General features: G+C 40.4%; 1 protein-coding gene across 5 annotated transcripts; it reads right to left on the reverse strand.

Moving 5' to 3' along the window:
• Nucleotides 1-3,035: 3,035 nt before the first annotated feature.
• On the reverse strand, nt 3,036-18,239 carry LOC141564554 (uncharacterized). 5 transcript variants are annotated; one of them, XM_074307144.1, is made up of 6 exons: nt 18,014-18,183; nt 15,041-15,360; nt 11,409-11,564; nt 9,059-9,185; nt 8,079-8,147; nt 3,036-5,479 (listed from the first exon to the last, which is right to left on the reverse strand). In XM_074307144.1, exons 2-6 carry the CDS (start codon nt 15,140-15,142, stop codon nt 3,696-3,698), a joined length of 2,238 nt encoding a protein of 745 aa, XP_074163245.1. In that variant the 5' UTR covers nt 15,143-15,360; nt 18,014-18,183; the 3' UTR covers nt 3,036-3,695. The 5 variants fall into 5 exon arrangements, with proteins under 5 accessions (XP_074163245.1, XP_074163246.1, XP_074163247.1 ...); XM_074307145.1 differs by lacking the exon at nt 15,041-15,360 and having other exon boundaries at nt 11,409-11,491; nt 18,014-18,239; XM_074307146.1 differs by lacking the exon at nt 15,041-15,360.
• Between the last annotated feature and the right edge of the window lie 5,701 nt (nt 18,240-23,940).

Consider the following 23,940-nt stretch of genomic DNA (forward strand, 5'->3'; position numbering starts at 1 on the left):
TTGCCTATGATAGTCCTGGGAGTTTTTATTTTGAAATTTCTTTCAGGTGGTAACCCATATATTTTTGAAATTCTACTTTTCCCCTAAATCATTACATCTATGGGCAGTTTTGCTTTATAACTTCTTGATAGTGGATATCTAGCGTCTTTATTGTTATTATTATGGCATTCAAGTAGTCCAAAATTCCTTAACATTTTTTCTTAAACTCTTTTCAAGATCAGTTTTGTGTGTGTGTGTGTTCTAGAAAATAATCCATATTTTATTGTTCTTTTAAAAAGTTGTTTGAATATCTTTTATTGCTTCTGGACATCCCAAAGAGTCAATTTCAATCATTTTGATTTTGAAGGATTTACTTTCTTCAGTGAATTTTTTTTTACATCTTTAACCATATGTACAATTGTAATGTTTAAAGGATATTTTCATTATTTGGGGGGCTCTTTTAATAAGTGTTTTTTTTTTTTAACATCATTTTCTTCCATTGATTGTTAAGTGCCACTTTCGCACTTAACTACTGATAATCGATCCTGATTCCTAGGTTTAATCAGAGAAAGTCTGGCAAATATACTATCAATCTTACCTCTTCTTTAGGCCTTCAGAAGTCCTCCAGCTGCTATCTCATATGGACACAGTTTGAGCATAACAGAGCACCCAAGAGTTTTGGCAGACAAGCTTAGATTTTTTTCATGTGGTTTGTTTACTCTATGGCCTGCTGCACTATCTTAGTACCTCTCCCCAAGGTCAAACTCCAGGTGAAGAAGGTAGAAAAGAGATGGAAAAAGCATCAAGTCCTTCCTCCTCTGAGCTTATATAGGGTCTATGAGGTCACAGGCACAAGCCAATTGATGATGGAGAGTAATATTATTGTTCTGTAAGAAATGACCAGCAGGATGAATATGAAGAGGCTTGGAGGACTTACATGAACTGATGCTGAGTGAAAAGAGCAGAACCAGGAGATCACTATACACATCAACAATGATACTATATGAGAAAAAAAAAAAAAAAAAAATCTATCTCTTGTTGTTGGGCTTTGTCAGTGATATATAGAAATGCTGATGATTGGTTGTATTTATTTTATGCAACTTTGATAAAGCTGTGAAGTGTTTCCAGTAAGTTTTTGGATGATTTTCTAGGATTCTTTAAATATATCATTATCAAAATGCATTCTTAAAGCAGAACTTCCTAATAAAAAGGTATAGTGAGAAAAAAAAAAAAAAAAAAAAAACAATGATACTATATGAAGATGGATTCTGATGGAAGTGTTTATCTTCAAAATAAAGATCTAATTCAGTTCCAGTTGATCAAGGATGGACAGAAACAGCTATACCCAGAGAAGGAACACTGGGAATTGAGTGTAAAATGTTTGCACTATTGTCTTTCTACCCAGGTTACTTATACCTTCAGAAATCCAATTCTTACTGTGCAACAAGAAATTTGGATTTACACACATATATCTAGGATATACTGTAACACATTTAACATGTATGGGATTGCCTGTCATCTAGGGGAGGGAGGGGAAAATTTAGAAAAGTGAATATAAGGGATAATGTGTTAAAAAAAAAAAATTACCCATGCATATGTACTGTCAAAAAAAATTATAATCATAAAATTAATTTAAGAAAAAAAAGAAATGACCAGCAGGTTGAATACAGAGAGGCTTGGAGAGACTTACATGAACTGATGCTGAGTGAAATGAGAAGTAGATCATTATACATTTCAACAATACTGTATGAGGATGTATTCTGATGGAAGTGGAAGTGGTTATCTTCAACATAGAGAACATCTAATCCAGTTCCAATTGATCAACGATGGACAGAATCAGCTACACCCAGAGAAAGAACACTGGGAAATGAGTGTAAACTGTTTGCATTTTGTTTTTCTTCTCAGGTTATTTTTACCTACTGAATCCATTTCTTCCTTTGCAACAACAAAAAATTCAGTTCTGCACATATATATTGTATCTAGGATATACTATAACATATTTAATATATATGGGAATGCCTGCCATCTAGTGGAGGGGGTGGAGGGAAGGAGGGGAAAATTCAGACCAGAAGGGTGTACAAGGGATGTTGTAAAAAACTACCTATGCATATGTACTGTCAAAAAATGTTATAATTATAAAATTAAAAAAAAAATAAGGTGGATACAATCCTCTTATAATACTTTTCTCTTAAGTGACTTATTTTAATGCATGCTTCAATTTCTAATTTTTTTTCTAAAACAGGTCTCTTCTGCTTTTCTAGGCAATTTTTTTTTTTTTTTTGCAGTTTTGCTGTATGTTGAAACAAGTAATTCTTTATACTTGCTTTAATTTCTGCTTCAGTAGTCATATATCACCTTTTCTTTTTTTCACACTAGGGATTTGGTTTCCTTTTCTTAAATATCACTGATTTGTCTATTTTATCTTTTATTTCCATAAAAACTATGCATTTGGTTTTTACTCAATTTTATTAATCTTTAATTTTTAGGATTTCCAATTTAGTGTTTAAGATCTTGATTTTATTCATTCTTCTACATTTTTATATACCCAATTCATTGGTTTGCTTTTTCTCTATTCTACTGATATAAAATATCCTCTGAGCACGGCTTTTGCTGTATTCCAAAAGTTTTTATATATCGCCTCATTGTCAGGATCTTATGTTTATATTTGTTCTTTAACCCACTCAATAAAACTCAGTTGCTAAATCTCCAATTATTTTTTAATCTGTTCACATGGTCCTTTATTAATGAAAATGTTTATTACATTTTGACCTGACAAAGTTTGTGCAGGTGCAGAAACTGAGGTAGGAATAGAATAAGTGACTTGCCCAAAGTTAGAGTCAGTAATTAACAGAGAAATCTAGTTTTGCCCATTCAAAAAAAAGTCCCCTTATCTGTTGTGTTCACTAGTCTGAAAATATCACAAAATAAATATCTGAGAATAAAAATATTTACACTATGACTTTTTCTATCACCTAATATCATGAAACAAAGTGAGCAAAATGGCTGCTGTTATACCATAGGAATGCCATAGAATATAATACAGGAGTAATAAGAAATCTTGAGATTTCAGAGACAAATTTAATCCATTTTCAGACCTTCATAAACATTGTAAAATTGGAATGTCTAATGAAATCTGTGTTATAGGAAGAGGCCTTCTGTCATTCATGATATTCATAAGTTTTATCTGGAGCAAGATTTATATGAAAGTATGAGATCCACATGAAAGCCTTTCTACAAAGACAATTTTTCTAATATTTGTTTACACTGTGAATATTGTGGTGTCTAGTCACCTTTATCTTCCAGATAAATGTGAGTCTTCTCTCCACTCCATATACTCAAATGTAAACTCAGAGATGAACTTAGGCTAAAAACCTTCCTATGCCAAGTCCAGAGGAGGTTTGTTCCCAAGCAGAAAATCCTTCCTGACTACCAAGCTCTGTCCTCCATTTTTATGTCTTTAGCCATAATTTCAATCTTCTAGGAATTTTTTGGTGGAAATTAGGGGATGAAGTGAGCCTGAATGATTTCCCACATGGATTATATGAATGAGATTTTTCATCTAGTATAGAACCTCTCATGTCTACTTAGGGATTAATATATTTTAAAAACTTTGCCATATTCCAAACACTCAAAAGATTTTTTTTTTTCTAATGTGCACTATCTATTGTTAAACAAGATTTAAACTTTGTCTGAAGGATTCCCCATTCATGAGATTTCTATCCCACGTGGATTTTCTGATGTCTACTAAGACCAGACCGCCTTGTGAAAGCTTTTCCACATTCATTACATTCATAAGGCTTCTCTCCAGTATGGATTCTCATATGAAGAGCAAGTTTGGACCTCTGAGTGAAAGCCTTCCCACATTCATTACACTTATACGGCTTCTCTGCACTGTGGTTTCTCTGATGAACAGCAAGTTGGGAGTGTTGTATGAAAGCCTTTCCACATTCTTTACATTCATAAGGTTTCTCTTTAGTGTGGATTACCTGATGTTCGCGAAGATTGGAGCTCTGTATGAAAGCCTTTCCACACTGATTGCACTCATAAGGCTTCTCTCCATTGTGCATTCTCTGATGAGCATCAAGGTAAGAGCGCTTTGTGAAAGCTTTTCCACATTCACTACATTCATAAGGCTTCTCCCCAGTGTGGATTCTCTGATGCATAGCAAGATGGGAGCGATATGTGAAAGTCTTTCCACATTCTTCACATTTATACTCTTTCTCTTCAGTGTCGATTCTCTGATGTTTCACAAAATTCTTCCTGTATATGAAAGTCTTTCCACATTCACCACATTCATAAGGCTTCTCTCCAGTGTGGATACTCCAAGGAACAGGAAGACTGGAATGCTGTGTGGAAGCCTTTCCACATTGATTGCACTCATGAGGCTTCTCTCCATTGTGCATTCTCTTATGTGCATCAAGATAAGAGCGCTTTGTGAAAGCCTTTCCACATTCACTACATTCATAAGGCTTCTCTCCAGTATGCATTCTCTGATGGACAGCAAGACTAGAACGCTGTGTGAAAGCCTTTCCACATTGATTACATTCATAAGGCTTCTCTCCAGTGTGGATTCTCTGATGTTCACGGAGATTGGAGCAATATGTGAAAGTCTTTCCACATTGATTACATTCATAAGGCTTCTCTCCAGTGTGGGTTCTCATATGAGGAGCAAGTTTGGCCCTCTGATTGAAAGCCTTTCCACATTCATTACATTTATAAGGCTTCTCTCCACTGTGGATTCTCTGATGGATGGCAAGTTTGGACTGCTGTGTGAAAGCCTTTCCACATTCTTTACATTCATAAGGTTTCTCTTTAGTGTGGATTACCTGATGTTCACGAAGATTGGAGCTCTGTATGAAAGCCTTTCCACATTGATTGCATTCATAAGGCTTCTCTCCATTGTGCATTCTCTGATGTGCATCAAGGTAGGAGCGCTTTGTGAAAGCTTTTCCACATTCACTACATTCATAAGGCTTCTCCCCAGTGTGGATTCTCTGATGCAAAGCAAGATGGGAGTGATATGTGAAAGTCTTTCCACATACTTCACATTTATAATGTTTCTCTTCAGTGTGAATACTCTGATGTTTTACAAAATTCTTGCTGTGTATGAAATCCTTTCCATATTCACCACATTCAAAAGGCTTCTCTCCAGTGTGGACACTGCAATGGGCAGCAAGACTGGAACGCTGTGTGAAAACCTTTCCACATTGATTACATTCATAAGTTTTCTCTATATTGTGATTTCTCTGATGTTTAGCATTTCCAGATTGGTTACATTTGTAAGACTGTTTTTCTGTGTGAATTTTCTCATGTTTAGCAGAAGTAAATTGCTCTCTCACAATCTTTCCATGTTTCTTACAATCATAAGGTTTCTCTCCAACATGGATTCTCTGGTGCTTGGCAAGAACAGTCCTGCATTCCCGATATTGAAAAAGATCTTTCCATGAGATCATTTGCAGATTTGCACTCATCTCCTTCATATCAAACGATGTCTCTGCATCTGACAGAAACAAACACACAAATGAATGAATTTATCCTCAAATGCTGGCTGATAATGAAGTCATTGACTTTTAATTTCTCCAGGCAAAAAGTTTTCAAACTGAAATGACAGATTTAATCATAGTGTTTCCATTAACAGAGTTCCCCACACAATACAATGACTTTGGACCCCCACAACAAACTTGAGGCAAAGGCCAGGTGAAGGTTCTCATAATTTAGAAACCAGGCTATGAGCTCTGAATGGCTGAGTAACCTGATCCAAATCCCGGCAGCAGAGATTGGAACTGGAAACTGAGGCTTCTCAATCCATTGCACTAGACAGATGTTATCCATTTCACTTCCAATCCTTTCTTTTAAATTCAATCTCAGGCACCACCTAACTCTGCACCCCTAAAAATGTGGTCTTTGCCTCAGTTTTCCTGTAAATTTAAACTAATAATTGTACCCACTTCCAAGTTGTTATGAACATCAAATGACATAATACCTATAAAACTCTTGGCAAATAGTAGGCAACATATGCTTGTTTACTATCATTGTCGCTATGATTTTGATTCTCCCCATCTCAACTCTTCCTTCCTCCATATACTTCCCTTCTCCTCTCTTTATATACGTATATCTGTTGAACATGTTCCATAAAAACCACTTTCCTTTGTCTGGATTAGATAAGAATAAGTTTCATAAACTGTTATTTATGCTCACACTATCTCTAAGTTTGTATGCTGGATTTACAACTTCTTGACAGCTTCTCTTTGTATACCCAGGGCTCAATGCAATGCATAGAACAGAACAGGTGCTTAATTGATGTCTATTGATTGGTTAACATTAATCAGGGCTGATCACATGGCTTAACCCCACCTCATGCTGGTCCCTCTGAGGTGCCAAATCTCTGTTTCTATTTCTGTCTCTTTCCTGCTCCCTCTCACCTATGAACAAATCCCATAGTGAAGATAACAAGGACTTGGGCTCCTGGGCCTGTTATGGAATAACCAGAAATCTTTCCCTCTATATCCCTAACCCAAGGGAAGCTGTCAGGTATGTAAATTAGACCAATGATCCTCCAAGAATGGGGCAAAAGTTGGTCAAGAGGAAGCAGGACAAGGGAGAAAGTGGATGAATTAGATCTGAATTCTTTCTGAGTAAGGAGGTGGACTCCACTCCCATTCACAAACTGATAAATGGGGACAGAAAATCAGGAAAGCAGAGTCAGGTCTACTCTTGTCAGTCTTCCCTTTAAAAAAGGACAATGACATGAGGGAGGTCACACCATGACACATGAATGATTTGGATTTAAGTGAGGGAGGGCTATCCAAGGTCACTGGCCTTACCTTTCCCAACAGAGCCAGCTGCGTCCAGTGGCCAGTTATAGAACAGGATTACTGCAGATGGCTCTGGATGCAGGGAGAGGTAAGGTCTCCAACAGGTCTCCTATGACTCAGGCAGTCCTCATCCACTGATAAATGCTAGGGAGCAGTGGAGGCAAAGAATCTCCTCTTCATAAATAAATATGAATGAATAAATGTCTGGGAAAAACCTCAGGGTTTCTGGCCGACGGAGAAATGACTGCATATGCTATATGCACTCAGTGTCAGTCAATCAGGACACAAACAAAGACCAAATGGGGTTTAGCAAGGGACCTATAGGTGATCAATGAGAATCAGACTGATTTTGGTTTAAGGTTTTGTCCTTAAGAAAGAAATAGGGACAGCTGGATGGAGCAATAGAGCACCTGCCCTGAAGTGGAGTACCCGAGTTCAAATCCTAGGTGGACAGGAAGGAAAAAAGAAGAGAAATAGAGAAATGGACAAGGAAGGAAGAAGGAAAAGGGGAAAAAAGAGAAAATGTAGGAAGGGAGGGAAAGAGACAAGAAGGGAGTCATCCAACTGATCTCTTTCAGTTTTGGCCAGCTTTCCTCAGAGGTTGTTGCCTGTCCTATATAGATCGGTGCTTAATTGTTCTGTTCCTGTGGGCAGTTGGTAGAGCATGAAAGGGGTAGAAAAAAAGTAAAAAGTGCACAGTAGAGAACAAAAGAAAACCTACAAGGAAGCAAAAAGGTTTGGACGATTCTGAATACAATATATTTCATTTATGGTTTATAGAAATTTATTGTTACATATTATGAATCGTCCCTTATATTGTGCTGAAGATAAAACATTTTTAAAAATTGTTCTTTTGTCTTTTGCTAATTTGTTTTTAGTTTTAAATAATATCAAAAAATAAAAATTAATGTTTTTTGGCTTAAGGAAACCCTATTAAAAAGTAATGTTAGATAGCTTTTTTGGCTTAAGGAAACCCTATAAAAAGTAATGTTAGATAGCCGGAGACTTCTCTCTTTGGTTACAGATAGTCGGACATCACAAAATTTCCAACAAAGACTTCCACTAGGATCATTAATTCTTCCTTAGAAGGGAACTGAAAGGCCATGGACTCCAACCCCCTCACTTTACATATGAGGAGACAGATTCAGAGGTTCAGTGAAGTGCTCAGTATCTCATTAACACAAAAGTCTGAAAAGGGATTCCAAGCCAGTTTTCCCACTGCCAGGCCTATCACATGAAGCCTCCTGGGATAGCAGCCTGCACTCCAGCTTCCAACTCACTCACCAGGATGGGAGTTCCTCAGGCCTCCTCTTTCCAAATGGGAGATGAAATCTTCTCTGGGAACTGGAAGTCCTGGGGAGGGGGAAGATAGTGACTGTGAGTCTTGAAACTTGTCATTTATTCCTCATTGAAAGAGGGCAAGGCCCACTGAGTGGTTCCAAGGGCAAATCAAAAATAGTTTTCAGAGTGCTTATTGCCAGGGGAAGAGGGCAGAGGAGAAAGGAGGCCATGCAGGCAATCTGGATTCAAAGATTCCAATTGGGCTGCCTCCTTCACAGCAGGATGGCCACATCCCAGAGGTTCCATTTTCTGGACATTAGAGGCAGCTGGGAGCACAGAGAAGGGAGCACTGGGCCTGCAGTCAGAAAGCACATAGTTCAAATGTTTGTTTCAGCCTCCAGACATGTAAAATGAGGATAATGATGGCAGCCAAAACACAGGGTTTTAGTGGAGATCAAGTACAATAATGTACATGAAGGAAGCTCTGAGCATAAGACCTGAATCCCAGCAAATGTATGAAAAGACCTCCTCCATTTCCTTTCTCTCTCCATATCTGTGCAGGCCTTTAGGGGATGTAGAAAGGAAGAACAAGGGCCCACTTGCTGTGCTGGGGATTTATGAGTTACAACAGGGGCAGTGAGGTAAACATTTGTTTTTGTTTTTTTTAACCAAAAAGAACATTGTGAAGACAAAATGATTCTCCCCCCCCAAGACTAAGGGGGTTCTTTCTCCTATCCCATGTTCAGTGAAAAGGGGCAGGATCAGTTTTCAGAAGGTTTGCAGACACAATTGCCGGGTTCGCAAAATGCAAACACAACTCATAGAAGAACCAGGCAGCAGTAGGACCCTTTCTCTTGGGGATAGGAGGCAGCCCTTGGGCCTTTCGAAGCAGTGGTAAAAGCCTGAATCTCTGCACCCCAGGGAGGGGATGGTTACATTCCTGTTGATGGCAGTTCTAGAGTTCCAAGGGAAGCGCTCCTTACCCAGGGAGAGCAAGTTCTCGGCATTCTCCAGCATGACCTCCTTGTGCAGCTCTTTCTGATCTGGGTCCAACAGACCCCACTCCTCAGGGCTGAAGTCCACAGCCACATCCTTGAAGGTCACCAACTCCTAAAGCACCAACACACAGAGGATTGAAGAGTTGAAACATGCTTCATGACTGATCTAATCCAATGCTCCTCAATTTACAGAAGGGACCTGAAGCATCGAGGAGGGATCTGCCCAAAGGTAACAGCCCCTACAGGATTCAGAGCCAGAACAGAAACCAAAGTCCCCCAAAGAACAGTGGAATATAGAGAAACACATCTTCTGGTGGAATAAAATTGAGAAATGTCTTATTAGGAAATTATTGCTTGTGGAATCAGAAAATTTATGGCTTCTATCAGAGAGAGATGAGGATTTGTGGAGCTGAAATCAAACAGTGCTATGTTAAGAAAATAGCATGAAGTGTGAGTGTGTGTGAAGCTAGCCAGTATTACGTGTTGTTGGGCTAAAACATTTCCATGATCACTGGAGAAAAAAAATTGCGTGAATTTTCCAAAGGCCAGAAATTAAGTATTATTAAGATCCAGTTTTTCCCCTCAGAATTTTTTTCCCAAAATACATGTACAGATAGATTTCAACATTCATTTTTTTTGTAAGATTTTGTGTTCCAAATTTCAGAATCACACACTTTTCTTTTTTTATTTTTTATTATAGCTTTTTATATACAAAACATATGCATGGGTAATTTTTCAACATTGAACCTTGGCAAAACCTTTTGTTCCAAGTTTTCCCATCCTTCCCCCCATTCCCCTCCCCTAGGATGGCAGGTAGTCCAATACATGTTAAATATGTCTATGTGAAATACATGTATATTTATCCAGTTATCTGGTTGCACAGGAAAGATCAGAAAATCACAAACTTCTTAATGGATGTGGCCCAGTGGTCACCAAGTTACAAAAGGAAACTGAACCAGAGAGAAGGGATTTATGCAAAGGTCACATGCTTTATGAGAACTCTTGGAAGCCCAGCCATGTACACAGCTGGTGTGGACAGTGCTGCCGACATGTTGTCTTCCTTGTTAGAATGGAAGCTTCTTGAGGGCAAGGACTGATTTTTCCTTCTTTGCATCTCCTGTATATATACACACACACACACACACACACACACACACACAGCCTCTTCCCTTTCCAAATGCCTCCTGCTTTAACCCAAGCAATGGTAAAGGGAGAGAAAGGCTAAATATGAGCTGAGTATGCTCAGTATGATTCTAGATGTACCTAATTACAGCTCTGAGGCACGGAGGGGCCTCAAGAAAAAAAGAAAATAAATGGAATAAAAGAAAACATGCCAGGAAGCCAGGAAATGCTGGACAGCTCCTGAATCATGTGCAGCATTTATTATCTTTGTTTTATATTGCATCTGCTGTTATATTCTGCATGAAAATTTCTTTATAAATAATTTATATAATTATAAATTATACATATATAAATTGCATATATAAATATATATTTAAATTATAATAGGTGCTCCTACATGGCACAGTGAATAGAGCATTGCTCCTGACATCAGGAGAACCCGAGTTCAAATCTTCACTCAGACACTTAATACTTCCTAGGTGTGTGACCCTGGGCAAAGTCACTTAACCCCAATTGCCTTAGGGAAAAAAAAATTACAATAATAAAGCCAAAAATGGCAAAGAGAAGTGATTCAGAAAGATTCAGGAAGATCTGTGTGGCCTGAGACAGCAGGAGTTGAGCAACAGCAGGGGGACAATTTCTGCTCTGCTTCCAGCCAGGGAAAGGACAAGAGCATGGGAAGCTTCCAGGCTTCAACTCCAGGCAACAGGGTCAAGAGTTTGAGGAAAGTCAGTGGTTACAGGGAACTTGGCCACAGAGTGGCTAGAAGGTGTGTGTGTGTGTGTGTGTGTGTGTGTGTGTGTGTGTGTGCGTGCACACGTGCGCAATGGGAAGATGGTGCTGGACTAAACCAAAGATGTGATACCTATAGGATAGACACTACTGAGTGATGTAGTCATCTTTATCAGTGACTATTATTGAGGGAATATTTAAACAAACTTGGGAACAGCACCTGGGGGAAGGGGGTTATTGCTGAAGATGCCAAAGGGACAGTGAATCAGTTGAAAATATAAAAAAGGTACAAGGAATCAGTTCAAAACATAGCAGTGAGGAGGGCAGTGTTGTTATTACTGCATTCACTTTCCTGCCTGGTTTTTTTTGGTAAAGGATCCACAGATAAGAGAGATGGCCAGCCTCACAGTCCACCCTCCAGATCCATGAAAATGGTCTCTTGGGCTTGATATTGCCACATCTGTGGGCAGAATACACTCACCTGGGTTGGGGTTCTGTGGTTCTCAGGGGCCATTCCTCTAGCTCCAGCTTTCCTGCTTGGGCCAGGTCTTGGTCCTCTACAGGCTGTTGGGGGTGGGGGATTACTGTTATTACCGAGCAGATGTGGTTCCCTTCTTTTCCTGGACAGGAAACTAGCCTACAGGAAATTGTAAAGGGTGAGGTTCCAGAGGAGTTACTATGCCCCTGGTCCTGCCTTTAGGGCTGATCCAAACCAACAGGGGGAGGGAGGATAAAAGGTTGAAAAATGAAAATGGTAGAGTCAAGAAGCAAGCGAAAAGGTAGGCTATTGCCTGAACTCATAGGAGTTTCCTATGAAATAACTTTCAATTAAGAGTACAGTGACAAAACCTACAGAACAATGGGGAGAAACAAGTTTCCAGCCTTAGATAATGTAAAAGGATTGCAGGAAAGATCTGTCTCACTTGGGTAAAAGGGGAACATAGCCTGGGACAGATCAACAACTGGCGGCACATTGGACCCTGCCACCATAGGTCAACAGCCAGTTCCAGAGCCTTTGGCACAACTAGCAAGGAGCCAGCCAATAAATCTGTCTTTGAAGCAAGAAGTCATTAACCAAGCTTCTGATCCCAGAACAAAATGCTTGGGATAGTGTCATCTGCTCAGGGGAAGAGCTCAATCTTAAAAGCCACAGTATAGCCTGGGAAATGAGAAACAAACAACAAAATACAAAAGCTCTGGCAAAAGAAAATTATTGTCGTTGAAGATCCAAAGAGAAACTCGGAAGAACATGAGATCAAAATGCCTCCAATGCGCTGTCTCAAACAGCAATATGAATTGGTCAGAAGTCCAAAAAGTCCTCCTAGAGGAGATCCAAAATCAAATAAGAGAAGTAGAACAAAAATTAGGATAAGAAATGAGAGTGGAACTAAAGAATCATGAAAAAAAATGTCACCAGTTTGCTTTAAGGAAAGTACAAAAATCCACTAAAGAAAACAACTCCTTTAAAAGAATTGGCCAAATGAAAAAGAAGGTACACTGAAGAAAATAATTCGTTAATAATTTGGAAGCTAATATAAATAAAATATAAATGGAAAGAATCCACTGATCACCCTCTGAAAGAGATCCCAAAATGAAAACTCCTAGGAACATTATAGCTAAATTGCAGAACTCTCAGGTCAAGAAAAAAATTTGGAAGCAGCCACAACCAATTCAAATATTGTTTAGGCACATTCAGTATTGCAATATGATATTCTACAAGGCAAAGAAGATGGATTATAACCACAAAATAACTAACCAACAAAACTAAACATAGTGTTTTCTTGGGCCCTGAAACCTTCTACCTCACCTGTTTTTCTTTGTCCCTATAAATACACAATGCCTTGGGTAGAGTATAAGCCAGAATTGGGTTGAGGCACCCGGGCATGAGGCACTGACAGGTGTGCACTAGGTGTTCCAGCAAGAGAACTATGGCACAAACAGTCATGCATTGAGTACAAGCCAAGGAGGAGGCAAGCACTGCCCTCCTATGGAAGGACTGTTGCTGAGACAAGTGACCATGGGGGAACCGGAGGATGGTTGGGGGGAAGATATAAGGGACAAGGGAAGAGGGAGAGACATAATAGGAGACATCATGAGCTGAACCCAATAAAGTGTGCCTGCTGCAATCTTCCTCAGGTGTGGTGGCTGACTATATCCAGAGATGTCTGAAGATCCTTGTGGCCACTGGGTAAGGAAAGGTAGCGCCCAGTGAGGAGTAGCCTAACAAACTTTCACAAAGGAAAATATTCAATGAAAAAGGGAAATTTTATAAATTCTTGATGAAAAGGCCCAAGCACAACAGACATTTCAAAATTTCCAGTAAAAGATTCAAGAGTAGCATAAAAAAGTAAAGAGGGAAGAAAAAGAAATAACAAGGCTAAATAAACTGTTTATGTCCCTATATGAGATAATCCTTGTAACTCTAGTTAATAACTGAATTTCTACAGGCTTGTTGTTTGCCCTTCCTTCTCTAAGAGGACCCCGACATTGGGAAGGGAAAGCCAAGATTGGGAAGGCAGTTAATTGAATTGGGACAGGGGAGAAGAGCATGGGGAGGTGCAAAGTCTCCAGCCTCACCTCCTCCTCCAGAGCCCCCTGGCTCCAGTGGCCAGATATAGATCAGGGTGACTGGAGATGGCCCTGAAAGCAGGGGACACCTTGACCTTAAGCTAAGCTGTCAGTCTGAAGGACTCTGTTCTGCCTCCTTTCCTCTCCCCCACCCTCCTACAGACCCAAGAGGCAGGAGGGGTTTGGGGCCCCAGATAGGATGAGCCTGTGTAGAACCTCAATGTCCCCTGAGTCAGAATTCTCCCTGCTACTAATACCCATTCCTCCCAGCATCCCTTCTCCCCACCAGACAAATGGTGAGGGAAGGGGCAGGAAGCTGGAAAGCCTGGCTGAGTCCTGAAATCTTAGTAGAAGATGAGGGAAGATGAGGGTCCTAAGACTGTTGGGTAGATTTTAGGCTTACAATCCTTAAAAGGAATGTGGAGACAGTGATCCACATGCCTGGGAAGGAGCTCAAGATGTGCGGGTCCAGAGAAGTTGGCCCAGGAAACAGCTTCAGTTCCTGCAGACAAGAAGGGTCCCTGGGCCAGAAAGGCAGTGCCTGTGAAACTTCTTAAGAAATCATGTCTGTATATGTGCCAAAATGTTTGTGGCAGCTCTTTTTGTTGTAGCTAGAAACTGGAAGATGAATGGATGTCCATCAGTTGGAGAATGGTTGGGTAAATTGTGGTATATGAAGGTTATGGAATATTATTGCTCGGTAAGAAATGACCAGCAGGAGGAATACAGAGAGGCCTGGAGAGACTTAAATCAACTGATGCTGAGTGAAATGAGCAGAACCAGAAGATCACTGTACACTTCAACAACAATACTGTATGGGGATGTATTCTGATGGAAGTGGAAATCTTCAACATAAAGAAGATCCAACTCACTTCCAGTTGATCAATGATGGACAGAGGTAGCTACACCCAGAGAAGAAACACTGGGAGGGGAATGAAAATTGTTAGCACTAATATCTGTCTGCCCAGGTTGCATATACCTTCGGATTCTAATGTTTATTGTGCAACAAGAAAATGATATTCGCACACATGTATTGTACCTAGACTATATTGTAACACATGTAAAATGTATGGTATTGCCTGTCGTCGGGGGGAGGGAATAGAGGGAGGGGGGGTAATTTGGAAAAATGAATACAAGGGATAGTATTATAAAATATATATATATATATATATATAATTAAAAAAAAAAAAAAAAAAAAAGAAATCATGTCTGAAGCCACACAATAGGAGCTGGGAGCAGAGTTAGGACACCTGGGGCCATAAGGGGAGGCTGAAAGTGGGACTCCTGCGTTACTATGGGGAAAGCCTGCCTTTGGGCAAATACAGCTTAATGGGAAGCTTGAGGAAGAGGGTCAGTGGATATTTCTGAAGTGTTTGGAAACCTAAAAAAGAGGTAGGAGCCAAGAATTCATTAAGTAGCCAGACCTGGAAGGGAATTGTTCTGACAGATGGGGAGGACACTGGCCATCAGAGCAGATAAGAAGTATGAATGACAAGGGCAGCCAGCAGAAGCCAGGACTTGTGAGGAGCCCTGGCTCACACCTACCTGGGTCCCACCCCAGCAGAGATGGTTTGCAGTAATAGAAAATGGCAGATCCAAGAGAATGCCCAGAGATCTCAGGCCCAAGCCTTCCTGCTTCCCCTTCATCTATTCCAGGAAAGTCCTCTGAGTCTGAAGAGCCCCAAGCAGCCTTGTCCTTGTTGGCTAAATAAAGGATGGGTTAGACAGTCTGGAATCGGGCCAAGTCACAAGCAGGCTGCTGCAGTACCCTAAGGGGTGAGGTGACAAGGAACTAGAGCAGAACGTTGAAACATCAGTGGAGAGAAGATGCATTGCAGAGATGTTGCAGGGTTGAAATGATGTTCCTGCGGGTAAGAAACAGGATTCATGGAGCCTGAGGGACTTGGAGAGTAGTGGGGTCTTTAACAAGAAGAAGCAAAAGAGAAGGAAAACAAAATGGGTTTAGTCTTACATGGTAATCATAAGACATCTCAAATTAGAGCACTAGTTCGATATGTCTAAAAGATACAGAAACAGAGGGGATTGAGGTTGCTTTACCTCATTTTTTAATATTAAAAAGTATTTTATTTCCCAATGACACGTAAAGACAATTTTTAACACTTTAAAATTTGTTTCCAGCAAAAAAACAAGTAACAAACAATTTGCAAAGGTTATATAAGTGCAAACATGTAAAACATTTTGCTCAGTAAATTTCACGCTATGAAAACCAAGTAGGGCAAGAGTGAAGGATCCTAGTCAGGGCTGGCAGTGCTAGCCAGATGTTCTGCTGGGCTGAGGCTGAGAACAAGGAGGAATGAGGTGGAAAGTGCAGTATTTAACAGAGCAAAACCATTTCCAGGACAGCAGTTGAGGCACCCTCCTTGTGCCTTAGGTGACAATTGTTGCTGAGGTTGAGTCTCTTGACAGAATTCAGAACATAACAGTAAGGAGGAGCTGGGGGTTAAGGCAGCATTACCCAGCTCAGAAATCCAACTTAACTGTAATAATTATCAGTTATAAGCTGCTAAATATAAAACAAAACCAAATGAAAATTCAGGATGAGCAAGCAAAGGAAAAAGAACTTCACAACACCTACTTTAGTATAAAAGAAGAGCATGATTAATATGCAGAAAATAGTGAGGTTAAATAATAAGCTATTCCTATCCCAAAGGATGACTTCAAAGGTACCCGACAAGCCCAAAAGGAGTTCCTGAAAGAACATAAAAAAAAAGGAATTCAATAATCAAGTAAGAGATCAAGGAAATATCAGGGAGGGAAATGAAAGCAATCCAAGAAATTATGAATTAAGAAATTCATCAGTTTCAAACAGGTAACAAAAAAGTTCTTGAAAAACAGAACTGAAAAGGAGGAATCGAGTGACATTATAAGAGACCAAAAACCAACTAAACTAGAAAACATAGAAGTGAAGGTGAAACATCTCATTAGAAAAACTGGAGAACACATCAAGGAGAGACAACATAAGAATTGTTGGACAACCTAAAGGTTATTATTTAAAGAATCTGGATACAATATTTCCAGAAATTATAAGACAAAATTGCCCAGAAATTCTAGAACAAGAGGGTAAAAGGGGAAAGAAAAAAATCTACTTTTCACCAACTGAGGAGATCACAGGAGAAAACCTTACAAGAATATCCTAGCAAAATTTCACAATTGCCAGGTGAAGGAGAAAACACTGCCATCCAAGCAGAAAATAAGACAGACTTGGACACTGCAGAAATGGTCAGGATTTCACAAAACCTGCAGCTTCGACTCTAAAAGACCATGGCTTTGGTTACGTTAAATTTCAAAGGACAAGAGACCTGGACTTGCATCCTGAAGTTTACCCAGAAATCTGGGAACAGAATCTTCCTGAAAAACTTTCATGTGTCTGTAACAAAAGAGCTGAACTCAATGGAAAATTGAATATAAAAGATCCAGAAAAAAAGAGAACGATAAATTCCAAGGCCCGCATTAAGGCCAACTAGTATAGATGGGAAAACGTTATCTGTGTCACTGTTGGGAGCTTCAAAGGTGGCAGCTGAACCGTGTCCGATGGGTAGGAAAAGGGAAATGGAAACAATTATAAACATTGGGCAAGAGGAAGAACTGAGAAAGGTGGGGGAGGGCGGAAAGCTGGCAACATTGTAACCTTCATCTCGGAAAGGTAGAAAAAGGTAATGTCCGCCTGGGGCAGGAGGTAAAAGCCTACAGAATATGCAATAACCCGAGGGGAGGGAAGGATGGCTCAGGATGGAGGCGTCAGGGGAAGCCAGGGAACTAGGGGGGGGAGGGGAGGTTTCAGGGCTTTAAAAGAGGGGGCAGGGAAGCAGGAGGAAAGGAGAGCCCAGGTCAGATCTGGGAGAGAAATTCTGACCCAGCTCGGGTAAGATCAGGGACACTGGAGGGCAGAAGGCTTGGGGGGGGGGGGGGGCACGGATCCCGGGAAAGCAGCGTGGCTGTGCCCTGAGGAGCTGGGAGGTGGTCTAGATCCTAGGAGAGCTTAGATTTGGTGCCTCTAAAGGGGGCCTGGATGGCCGCTAGGGGGCGCAGCGGCTAGAGCACCAGCCCTGAAGTCAGGAGGACCCGAGTTCAAATCTGGTCTCAGACACTTAACACTTCCAGCTGTGTGACCCTGGGCAAGTCACTTAACCCCAGCCTCAGGGGGGAAAAAAATAAAGGGGGCCTGGACGAGGGAGCCATGGCAGGGGTTCGGGGGCCCGCGTCCGGAGTGGGTCCTCGCCGACCTAATCCATCCGGGGCCCAAGTCTGAAGGCAGAAGCACCACGTTTCTAACGGGAGCCAGAACAAGGCGGGACTCCCGGCGCCTTGTGGGAAGGTGTCAGCCGGTGATAAATCCGGGGACGGGAACCTCCCAAGTTTGGGAAACACTTGGGGTGTGAAAAACATTGATGGGGGAGGGGGGCTTCTGGTGCTGAAGTTCATCCCCCATTAGTAAAGGCAAACGCGACGGGCAAAAGCTCCGAGGTGGGCGGGGAGGGCGGGAGTGGACGGACCTACCTGGGGCCTGCCCCGGCGGAGGCAGGGAGATCTCAGGTCCGGAAGTCCCAGTTTCCCGCCAGCTCTCGGAGCAGATTTCTCCGGGGCTCAAGAGTTCAGCCAGAACCGGAGATTTCCCCAAAGGAGCGGTCTCCTTCTAGGACGCCCGGGAGCAGGAAGTCACGCCCTGAACTGCTGCCCCGCCCCAAGCCCCGCCCCCATCACGTGAAATGTTTTGACCACTGGAGAGGCCCAACGCCTGCCCTGGACTCCGCCCAGGCTTCCAAACCCCACCCCTCGAGCTCCTTTTCCGCCAGGATCACCGCCCACCCGGCTGTTCAGGCTCCTCCCCCTCCCCCGGTCCTCCCCCCTCCCCCCCGGTCTTCCCCCCTCCCCCGCTGCCCACTTTTCCCACTCTCATTCCCAGCTTTGGGGCTCCCTCCTTCCCCTCTGGCGCTGAAAGGGTGGCGAGATAAATCCTGGGCGGCGCCAATTCACCTTCCACCGCCCACCGGGCTGGCTCGGATTTTCTCCTATCTGCATTAGGATGAGGGCTCTGTGGTCTCCCATCCCTGCTTTGGGGACGCTTGGCCGGATTAGGAGCTGTAGACATTCTGCTTAACCGGGTGGGAATGACTCCATTCCGTTCTGAATGCAGTAAATCTAGAGGGTTAAAGTCCGGAGGATGAAGTGATTTTTCTATGGAAGATAATCCAGAATTGCACTGCTGTCTCACGGCCATTTTTCTTCATGTTTTTTTTTTTTTTTTTTTTTTTTTTATTTTATTTTATAATTGTAACATTTTTTGACAGTACATATGCATGGGTAATTTTTTACGACATTATCCCTTGCACTTACTTCTATTCAGATTTTTTCCCTTCCTCCCCCAACCCCCTCCCCCAGATGGCAAGCAGTCTTATATATGTTAAATATATTACAGTATAATTTAGATACAATATATGTGTGTAGAACCGAATTTTTTGTTGCACAGGAAGAATTGGATTCAGAAGGTAAAAATAGTTTACACTCATTTCCCAGTGTTCCTTTTCTGGATGTAGCTGTTTCTGTCCATCATTAATCAATTGGAATTGGATTAGCTCTTCTCTATGTTGAAGAAATCCACTTCCATCAGCATACATCCTCGTACAGTATCATTGTTGAAGTGTATAATGATCTTCTGGTTCTGCTCGTTTCACTCAGCATCAGTTGATGTAAGTCTCTCCAAGCCTCTCTGTATTTCTCCTGTTGGTCATTTCTTATAGAACAATAATATTCCATAACATTCATATACCATAGTTTACCCAACCATTCTCCAATTGATGGACATCCATTCATCTTCCAGCTTCTAGCCACTATGAAAAGGGCTGCCACAAACATTTTGGCACATACAGGACCCTTTCCCTTCTCTAGTAGTTCCTTGGGGTATAAGCCCAGTAGTAGTATGGCTGGGTCAAAGGGTATTTCTTCATGTTTTAAATGGAAAACCTTATGTATAGGATTGTTATAGTTCTGGTTTTCTTGTATTGGGATTTGGGGAAACCGTAGAATAAAAAATGCTGATCTCCGAAATGATTGTGAGAGCGTGATGTGATGGCATATTTATTTATTTATTTATTTATTATTTATTATTTCTATTTTATTTTTATTATTTATTTATTTAAAATTAACTTTATAATTATACATTTTGACAGTATATATGCATGAGTAATTTTTTTTATAACATTATCCCTTGTATTCATTTTTCCAGATTTCCCCCTCCTCCCTCTACTCCCTCCCCCCCAATGACAGGTAATCCCATACATTTTACATGTGTTACAGTATAACCCAGATACAATATATGTGTGTAAATACCATTTTCTTGTTGCACATTAAGTATTAGATTCCGAAGGTATGAGTAACCTGGGTAGATAGACAGTAGTGCTAACAATTTACACTCACTTCCCAGTGTTCCTTCTCTGGGTGTAGTTGTTTCTGTCCATCATTGATCAACTGGAAGTGAGTTGGATCTTCTTTAAGTTGAAGATTTCCACTTCCATCAGAATACATCCTCATACAGTATTGTTGAAGTGTACAGCGACCTTCTGGTTCTGCTCATTTCACTTCGCATCAGTTGATGTAAGTCTCTCCAAGCCTCTCTGTATTCCTCCTGCTGGTCATTTCTCACAGAGCAATAATATTTCATAACCTTCATATACCATAATTTACCAAACCATTCTCCAATTGATGGACATCCATTAATCTTCCAGTTTCTAGCCACTACAAAAAGAGCTGCCACAAACATTTTGGCACATACAGGTCCCTTTAACTTCTTTAGTATTTCTTTGGGATATAAGCCTAGTAGTAGCTCTGTTGGATCAAAGGGTATGCACAGTTTGATAACTCTTTGGGCATAATTCCAGACTGCTCTCCAGAATGGTTGGATTCTTTCACAACTCCACCAACAATGCATCAGTGTCCCAGTTTTCCCACATCCCCTCCAACATTCATCACTTTGTTCCTGTCATCTTAGCCATGTGATGGCATATTTAGAAAATTCACTAATATTTTGATCTGGTAGAGGCCAGAGCTGAAATAGAAAAAAACAGTGTGAAGTGAAGTAGGGCTGATACAAGGGTTGGGCCTTCTATGGCTGAAGGGAGTCAAGGGCGAAGGCCAAATTGGGCTGATTTACCAGTTGCTGCAATGATAAGGCCTAGTAATGCTAAAGTATCAATATTTGTTATAAGAATTTGTTGAATATCTCAAGAATTGCTATTGAACTTTCAGGAAGTTTTACATTGATGGAGTTCAAAACTAGGAACAAGATAACAGCAGCTTAGTGCTTGGTTTGAAGCAGTTTCCAAATATATCACACAGGTTGCTGAAAAGGTAATGCAATGAAGGAGAAACTGAGGCAAGATAGAGGTTAGGGAGTTATAATTTAATTTATTGGAGAGTAAATCAATTGACTGGATCGGACTCTCATCTCCAAGTATCCAGTATCGAATGTGGGGTATAGAGATTCTTTATAGGGTGACAGAAACAATGACAATAGGGAGTGGATGGGGATGACATAATGGGGAAGGATCTGGAGATGGGAAAAGTTATCTGATATTCTAATAGATTGGGATTGGGAGCAGCATCTGATATTCTAAAATATAAGATCTTTTATCCTTATCAATTATTCTGATGATCTAGAGGTTTGGGACAGAATAACTGAGGTAGGGCAATTCAAGGAGACTGTGGCATTACAGTAGGTCTCAGAAAATTCTTTGCCTCATTGTCTGGATCACCTTCCCGGCCCCGCAAAGGGCTCTGGGATCAGTGGGATCAGCACATCCTGATTAAGCAACAAATGTGGTCTGAAAGCTTCAAACAAATCTAGTCTCTATGATTCACAAGGCAAAGTTCAAACATGGCAATCTCGTTTTCCCAAGGCTTCTAAATTTATTTTGAATGAGATGAGGTGAGATCTTTTAAGACAATTGTGAAAATTGAGTAAGGCTTCATCTACTTCAGAGCTTGAGTAGGACTGAAGGACTTTGAGCATTGACTCAAGGGCATACTTAAGTCCCTTCAATTTCTTGGGTAGTTCCCGAGTTTAGAATGTAAGACCTTCAGCCAATGAGGATGAGGTTCAGTGATGGGAGGGGGTATTTGTGTCAGCAAAGGCTGCCTTGCAACTCCTTCAGATGTTATGATCCACTGCTGTGGAGGCACATGGAGAATTGACTTGTCCCTTAACAATGGTCTTTAACAGGGGAAAAGAAGAAAAAGAAAAAGAAGATATTGAAATTGGAAATGAGAGAATAAACCTGTTGCTCTGAAGATCTGATGGTATATTTACAGAGTCCTAGAGAATCCACTAAAAAGCTAATTGAAAAAATGAACAATTTCAACAAAGTGGCGGATATAAAATAAATCCATACATTTAATATTATATAACAATGAAGTCAGTAGGAAGAGAGAGAAAGAGGAACTCCATTTAAATAACTGTAGACAATATAAAATGCTTGATAATATATATGCGGAGACAAACTCAGGATCTACATGAATTCAATTACAAAATACTTTTTTCATAAACACAGATCTAAACAAGTGAAATATCAACTTCCAAAGGTAGGTTGAGCCAATATAATAAAAATGACAATCCTACCAGAATTAATTTGTTTATGTGGTACAATTTACCAAAAATATTGGTAGTAACAAAGATAACAAAATTCATCAGGAACAATAAAAGATTACCAATTAGATTACCAGAAAAATCAATAAAAAGTGTGAAGGAAGGTAGTTTAGGTGTTGTATTACAATGGGCTCATCATTAAAATAATCACATCTTTCTAAGAAAACTTTAGTGGAATAGATTAGTTACATAAAACTGTATTAAATGATCAAAGCAATCTAGCATTTGATAAACCAAAAAATCCAAGCTTTTGAGACAAGAAACCATCATTTGACAAAAATTCCCAAAAAAACTGGAAAGCAATTTGGCAGACACTAATCATGGATCATGTAATTAAAATATAATCTATTTCTTTTTGCAATGATTCCCAACAATCATGATGAGAGACACAATGCTTTTGTAAATCAAGAAGTGAAAACATACATTTATCTCTCACTACTTCTGAGTACAATATATTCCTTTAGTTTTTGAATCTGTCGACAAACTGTCTCTAAACCCCCAGAAACACTGATGTGCAAATCTATTGCCAATGCATGGTCACAGACATGCACAGACATTCATTTGCTTTCTGTCACTGCAACAGAGGTGTTTCTTCTTTCACTAGTAAATTTGTAATCAAATTTTACCAGTGATGAAACTGCCAGATCAAGAAGACACAAATGTTTCTGTTTCTGCAGGACAGATGGCAGGCTCTTTGACCATGAACCATAACTGTTGGGTGTTCACAAGATAAGCAATTGTGAAAAAAATCATAGATCGTCAGAAATATTCTATATATATGGGACACATTTTCTCATTTAAGTTTTAAGGCTATTTAAATTATATGACTGTTCCACTACAAAACACATAGAAATGGTAGTAACTACTTTGTTGCTGTTCTCAGAATCTTGGAAGAGCACTTTGAGCCGGTCTGACCGTAACCAGAACCTTTCAGCATTCCTGATACCCTCGATGACATTTTTTTCCTTGAAACAAATTTAGAACCTTTGGGAAAATGGGATGGCCATGTTTGAAGTTTGCTTTGTGTGTAATGTTCTTTTCTCTAAATATAAAACGTTCTCTGGGATCAGGTTCCTTGGGGAGCTTCTGGAGGCAGCCTTACTTTCAATTCAGTTCAATAATCCCAAAAGCAGCCAGGAGTGAGTCAAAATCCTTTACTGTCTCTTTTCAAATTTAACTCCTTCTCTTGGGGGCTTGGCTAGTTTCTGGAGGCCTTCCGGATCTTGGTTTCAGTGTTCTTCAAAGGACAGCATGCCACCACTTCTCTGTCTTCCTTCCTTCTGCCTGACTTGTGAACCTCCTTGACTGAATCCTGACTCTAAAATTTCTCAAAGTCCTCTTTGGCCCTGAGAGCTTCTTGCTTATATGCCACACACTTTATACACCAATCATTACATCATTATTACATATTTATTTATACATAATTATTATTATTATTACAACCATTATTTATTGTAGGATTAAATCAATGCTAAATTAGATTTAACCACTGTCTCCTCAATTCCACTTAGTACCTTGTCTCTAGTTCTGGCCCATCCTCCTTGGAGGATTAGATCAACCATACAGAACCATGCTAAATGAGATCACTATTGTCTCTATCCATTCCAGTGACTTAGCACCTCGTAAAATCCCAATACTTGTATATTATAGAGACTAGATTTGTTTGAAGCATTCAGACCAGATGATTCAGGACATGCTGGTCACCCTGATCCCAGAGCCCTTTGAGGGGCAAGAGATGATGATCTAGACAATGAGGCAAGGAATTTTCTGAGACCTACCTTTTTAG

Source organism: Sminthopsis crassicaudata, chromosome 3 (genome assembly GCF_048593235.1).
Source record: "Sminthopsis crassicaudata isolate SCR6 chromosome 3, ASM4859323v1, whole genome shotgun sequence".
Taxonomy (NCBI): Eukaryota; Metazoa; Chordata; class Mammalia; order Dasyuromorphia; family Dasyuridae; genus Sminthopsis; species Sminthopsis crassicaudata.